We start from the raw sequence: 6,851 nt of genomic DNA, 5'->3' as shown, positions 1-6,851 counted from the left end.
AGTTGCTGCTTGATGTAGGTTGCTAAGCCTTTAAAAATTTGCATGTGGAGGATACGAAACAAAATATTTTTTTTTTAGGTTTTATATATACATTTGAATAACTAAACAATCATAAATTACTACATTAATACCATAGAATTCCACTATAATTTATTAAGCTTAGTAACTAAGATGTATTTCAGTCTAAAAAAATATTAAATTTCAAGCAGACTAAAGACACACCCTACCTCGTTGAAATATTGGTTCAAAAGAAATGGCACCAAGCCCATTAAAATGGCTGAGAAATGCCACTAGGGGGACATTCTGAGCTTCTGATTGGTTATTCATGTCATATATAGAAGTAAGTGTATATAAAAGAGCATTTCCAAAAATGGAAAGAAGTGTTTAATTTATTAGATGAGCAATATCTTAGCATAATGAAAAGAGGCTCTTATTTTATATTCTATCTTGTCAATATTGGTAATTTGAGTTTCTAATTCATACAAAACTATAGACTTAGAATTTTGACTTGACAAATATCTAATCTGAACCAGTAATGCATTCAACATACCACGTGACACACAAAAATTGATGTTTATCTGTTTATTTAACATTTGCTTTTAAATTAAGAAATTGAGTAATATATAGTACTAAAATTTGAATTATAATCTACAGTTTGATACCAAAGTTATTGACATAAATTTATGAAATAGTAGTTCAATAAAATTTTGAATGAGAATCAACAAACAAGATGACATGGCCTTTCATCTGTGACCCATCTTGAAAGGGTTAAGGATCCAATCCTCATATGAACATTTTGCTTACTTTTAACAAATTTAAAAATAGTTCTTGCTAATAGTTTAACAGCATCAGTCAGCTCTTTCTCATACTGTATGTATAAGCATTTTTGGATTTCCATATTTCTTTTTCAACCATATACCTAACTTTCCTATACTTTTATTAATCTTCCAACCTATCAATTTACACTTCTTAAACATAGTTTTATCCTTGATTTCTTCCTTTGTCTTCCCCTCATTTTAGGACATGCCTATTTTGAATTAAAAGTAATTTACGTTGAAAAATTTCCCAAGTCTGTCTCATATCATCTTTTATCTCATTATTCCAATTCCTTAGTGATATACAGTAAAAGCTTTATTGTATCTAGAATCTGGTAGCCAAGGGCAATGACAAATACGTGAAAATTCAGGTTAAGAAAGCATTTCCCTTATGATATTTTACAGGAAACATTTTGACATCTTGTTCCTATTCTAAAGTACAGTATTACTACATCGTCTATAACAATTTTAAACAATAAGTGAAAATTAACATAACTTTTTAAAATACAGTATTTTAATTGTGAATCACAGTACAAGCAGCTAACAACTGAAGCTTGTCGGTGAAAGAACGTAAACAAAGCCACAGCAGAACAACTAAACTACAATGAGTACTTGTGTTTGGAGATATCGAAATTTCCAGTTATAAGAGCTTTCTGTACTAGATAAAGCTTTTACTGCACCTTCACTTCTTTTTATCTCAAGATGTAAAAAATATTAAAACCTAATTACAGAATGATCACTCTTCCCCAATGTTCCCCTACTTCATCACGTGTAACCATACATTCATTACTAGTTAACAATATGTCTAAAACTGTAACCCCCATCCTTGTTTGGTTGACCATTCTGGAAAAGAAAATCATGAAAATATTTAAAAGAAATCTCTCTTCCTCATTATTCGATTCCATACAATCTCAATCATTTTTTTTAATAATTATTGCACCAGTAATCTTCTTAATTAAACCGTATCTTGTTTTATTATACAACTAGCCGGAGTACCCATTCCTGGATGGGAGTTATGTAGATTCATGATTAATGAAACATTATTTTAGAACATGAAAAGTTGCTTCCCTTATATGTAACTGTAAAAAATACAAAAATGGCCATGAAATCTGAAAAACATAAAATGAGAAACCACAAGTTTGCGTGTATCTCTGCATGGACTCAAATGCCAAATTTGGTAAAGATCTATTTACAGGATGTAAGATAGTGGTAAAAAATGCAAAAACACTCATAAAAACCATAAAACTGAAAATTTGTATGCATCTCTCCATGGACCCAACAAACTTTCATACAGAATTTGGTGAAGATCCATTAACAGGGGGCAAAGTAATGGTAAAAAATGCAAAAACACTCATAAAAACCATAAAACTGAAAATTTGTATGCATCTCTCCATGGACCCAACAAACTTTCATACAGAATTTGGTGAAGATCCATTAACAGGGGGCAAAGTAATGGTAAAAAATACAAAAACACCAATGAAAACTGCAAATCTGAAAATTTGTATGCATCTCCCCATGGACCCATTTAACCTCCATACCATACCCTGTGAAATAGTTACATGGACATACAACAGACAGTGCTATTATATTTATACAGATTTCTCACTAACCTCATCTTTCTGGTCAGATGGCCTACAACCATCACCAATAAAAATCTTTCAAACATCTTTTAAGTAACTATTAAGTAGCTTATAGCCTGGATCATCAAATAATTTTTTTAACAATATTCTCTGAATCTAACCAGGGTTAATTAGTTCAATTATATCATACCCATTTTAAAACTAGAGCCCAAACTCCTCAATATTGTTTGTAATAATAATAATACTCGTAAGCACCATGTGAAAATTTTGCTAGAATTTGTTCTTTGTTATCAATCTAGCCAAACATAAGCAAAAATTAACTAAAAGTAAACTATTTCAAAATTTATAAATCAAAATGTTGATAAATCTAGCAGTAAAACACCCCTATTAATTAATAACAATACTATTAATTACCAGTTTGCCCCTAAAGAAGAAAGTTCCACTTTTCGAAAGCACTCGGGTTATAGGGTTTTTATACCTCAACTAGATACAAAACACATCTAGTTATAGCTAACTGCTAAAACATAATTTACTAGACAACAATACCTAATACTCAGCAGCTACCATAAGTATCACTACTAGTAGCAATAATGGAGACAATTTTAACTCTTTCATAAATTTTATCTCGTATTTCACTACCTTCTTTGTTTAACACTTGTGATAATTATCTATTTCTATCTACTGTTTAATTAATTTAGTATCCTAGTATAGTATAACCTACTATCTATAAACAAAGCATTATATTAGTTATTTATGAGATTTTGAGTCCTTTTTAGCTCACCATATAGTAGCCTAAATTAATTTAGGTGTGTGAATAATATTATGGCAATGTGCCAAATTTATTATTTGATATTACACAGCAGACCAAATGTTTAATGTTTATATTACAGATTTCTTTTCACCAAAAGTAAAATATGTCACAGATTAGATTTTATATCGGTTGAAAAGAAATCTGTAATATAATCATTAAACATTTGGTTTGCTGTATAATATTGAATAAATGAGACACAAAGCTATAATATTATTCACATACACCTAAATTAATTGAGATTACTATATGGTGAGTTAAAAAGGACTCAAAAATCTCATGAATAATATATAAATATCAAAATCATTACAGGCCTAACTGTATTTCTTTGGTTTGCTGACTGAAGCTGGACTGATGAGTCTTGAATAGACAAAACTGTATTCCACAGCAGATGGTGCAATGAATCAAAGAATGCATTAGGCCTTTAAATCATATATTATGCTTTCTATTTAACCTTTCGTCAAATCTGTAAGTATAATATTATTTTTAACTACTCTAAATTTTAAGTAATACTAAAATAATACTTATATTTTTACCTTATATTATAGTAATTCAAGTACTTATAATTTATGTGTCACATCATTAACAAATATTGAAGCATTTCTTCAACAGCTCCTTCTATAAAATCAGTAACAAGTTTAATTATGAATATCAATAAAATTGCAATGATATTGAATAAAACTCAACTATCTCTAATTATTTCTGTTTCAAACACACTTCAGAACAATAGTCTTCCTACAAACACAAAAATGATAAATGTATGAATTATTGACATGTGTTTATTTCACTTATAAGAAGATTTATATCAATAATCAATACTGAACCCCCCATTCTTTTTACACATTTTGTTTTTAAAATAAATATGCATTTGTTTTGCCAACTGTTCACAAATGTTAACTTTTTAGTAAGTGCCATATTGGCACACCACAGGTATCAGAAATGAACCTTCTGTTATATTAACCATCTTTTCTTTTTACTGATTTTTTTATGTACCATTCTTTACCAGTGGAAGTCCACAAATTACAATATATCAAATAATTTTATGATTTTGCTTACTAAAACACTCAGTATAAAGAAGTGACCAAAACTGGGTAAAATAACTCATATTCTCTATAAAGGCTATATGGAAAATCCCAGCAATAATTACTGAGATTAATTGTAATATTGATGGTATTTTTGCTTATATGTATATATTTTGTTATTAGAAACTTTGTGAACAACATAGCAATGGACCAACAAGCAATTTGATCCATAAATAGTTTAGAAACATGTTTTAAAAGTTAGTGGGGGCCCATATGAATCCCCATCCATAAATCATCAGGTCATCTCACTCTTTATACCCTTTTAAAACTAACTGTTAATTTACTACAGTAGAAATGGCCCACTCATGAAGGGAGATGGCAGATTACTAACACAGCAATTATACCACACTTACCACTATTTATGTGTTGACTTATTCAACTTACACTATCCTTAACTGTTTATCAGAATAGCAAAATGTATAAACTGAGGATGGATTAGGGCATTTAGATTTTTCACTGTAAAAAATTAAGATATTTTATGAAGCTTTCTTGATAAATTTATCCTCTACGAAGTTGAAAGTTTGTTGTATGAACACTCATACTACATTTTACTATTAATTTCATAAAAATTGTTTCAGTTTGTATTTAAGAATTAGAGAAATTCAAATAGTCTTATGTTTTGATGCAAAAAACTGAACCTTACACATATGTACTATTACTGTTTGAATTAGTAGTAGCCTTTTAAATTTTTAGATTTAATAAGTTTGTATAGAGTACAACTCAAGTAATTATTTATTCAAAACATTAAGTTACTTCTGTGTAACTGTTTTACATTATTATAAATGAAATAACTTAAAGGTCATTAATAAGTTTATGGTCAAAAATGGTGACTTTAAGGCAACTTACGTTAGTAGTAGTAATAATAAAGACTAATTTTAAATTTTAATATATTACTTGTCTTTAGAAGTTGTAACTTTCAGTTGACTTGAGACTTTGTGTCACTATATATCATTCAAGTGAATCTATTTCAAGTCATGCTGACCTAATGTTTTTTAAATACTAACTTAAGTTTTAACATTGATTAGACTTAGAAGTTAGAGTCATAAGTAGTAGTACTACTACCAGTACATAGTAGTTTTAAGAAAATTGTCCAAAATAGTTTTTACACAAGGTCTTAAAATTACTTTACCGTATTTCGACGACTCTTTTGCCATTTTCGTCCCATCAGAATTCCGGAAAGGCACATAACAGTATTATTACTATTAGATTAGTATTACTAAGCGAGTATGTAACGTTATTAATTTAATATTAACTTGTTACATACAAATTACAATATTTTTACATTATTCATGCCTAAGCCTAACTAAGTTTTTAATTTGATTCTAAGTAATTATATTATAAACTACCTATACACTATACAGCATAGTCTTAAAGTAAGACAGGCCTAAGAGTAGGATAAGTATCAACATTTTTGGCTAAATTTACGTTAAAATTTACATTATAGCTATATTTTTACAATGCTAATACTATAATATATACTATATTATAGTAATACTAAGTAATAATGCTATGTATATCATGACGATAAAAAAGAACGGAAATGAACATACACTTTGAAACTGCAATAATTAGCCATGCAAAATCAGACTTAAAATTGCAATGAAGAACAAAAAAATTAACATTTTACATACCAATCTCTCTTTAACTGATGTCATTATAAGCAAATTCAAATAACAGAAACCCAACACCCACTCGGGTCCCTAAACTCGGCCATGTCAAATGCCTCAAAGCGCACCCTGAAAGAATACTCTCAAAGCATTACGTTTTAACTGACGATACAGTGTTTTCAGTTTTCGTCAGGATCGTTAAAGCTATACCCAGTGGAACGAAATTTGATTCTTATTGTCCGATAAATTTGCACGAAGTTAATTAACAAGAATTTCTTTTGATTTAAATAACTATAGGAAGAAAAATACAAATGGCCTATTTTTAGTTGCATGCTAATAAAAACATGAGTAAGTTGAGGGGCTAATAATGCTAAAAATCGGATTTCGATACCTGAGGTGGGCAAAAAACAGATATCCCATTGTGTAGCTTTTTTCTTATGAACAAATAACCATACTAATTATCTTCTTTCAAAATAAAATATTCCGAAGTGTAACTTTTGCAAACAATCTGACTTCTGTTTGATATATAAATATATACATTTGACACTTAAAAGTAATGAAAAATGGTATAGATTACGTTCGTTAAATCATAATTTATTTCATGGCATGTGTTTTTGTTAGCTTGCAAAGTTAATTATTTAGTTTGGAAATTACAGTAAGAAGTCAATGTGCATTGTTTAGTAAGGAAAAATACACACACAAGGGTGTTTACGTAATTTAAATAAATTATTGTATATATAGTTACTGCAGACAAATAGATGTATTTTTATCATTGTTATCATAAGAATGGTTGACTCTTCTGAGAACACAAAGCAGTCGTCGTGTGAAGATAAATGCGCTGACCATGGGGAAGGCGGAGATGTGTGAATTCAGAGGATTGGGGTCAGAGCCCAATATATCTGTGCTGTAGGTTATTAGTATGATCAAAAGAGCAGTAGAAAGATACCTCTTCTAAGTTT

General features: G+C 29.2%; 1 protein-coding gene across 2 annotated transcripts in view; it reads right to left on the bottom strand.

The window, feature by feature from the left end:
- The window catches only part of LOC106470789 (3-phosphoinositide-dependent protein kinase 1-like), a 50,241-nt gene extending 44,170 nt beyond the window's left edge, over positions 1 to 6,071 (bottom strand). Inside the window, exon 1 of one of the 2 annotated variants that reach the window (XM_013931355.2) lies at positions 5,917 to 6,071. In XM_013931355.2, coding sequence (XP_013786809.1) covers positions 5,917 to 5,940 — 24 coding nt within the window. In that variant the 5' untranslated portion in view covers positions 5,941 to 6,071. Of the gene's footprint in view, positions 1 to 5,414; positions 5,466 to 5,916 lie in introns of those variants that run through there. The other variant, XM_022399428.1, reaches the window with a different exon arrangement.
- Between the last annotated feature and the right edge of the window lie 780 nt (positions 6,072 to 6,851).

Source organism: Limulus polyphemus, unplaced genomic scaffold (assembly GCF_000517525.1).
Source record: "Limulus polyphemus unplaced genomic scaffold, Limulus_polyphemus-2.1.2 Scaffold4217, whole genome shotgun sequence".
In the NCBI taxonomy this organism is placed as follows: domain Eukaryota; kingdom Metazoa; phylum Arthropoda; class Merostomata; order Xiphosura; family Limulidae; genus Limulus; species Limulus polyphemus.
The sequence above is the reverse complement of the archived record's forward strand: the minus strand, read 5'-3'. Positions and strand labels throughout refer to the sequence as shown.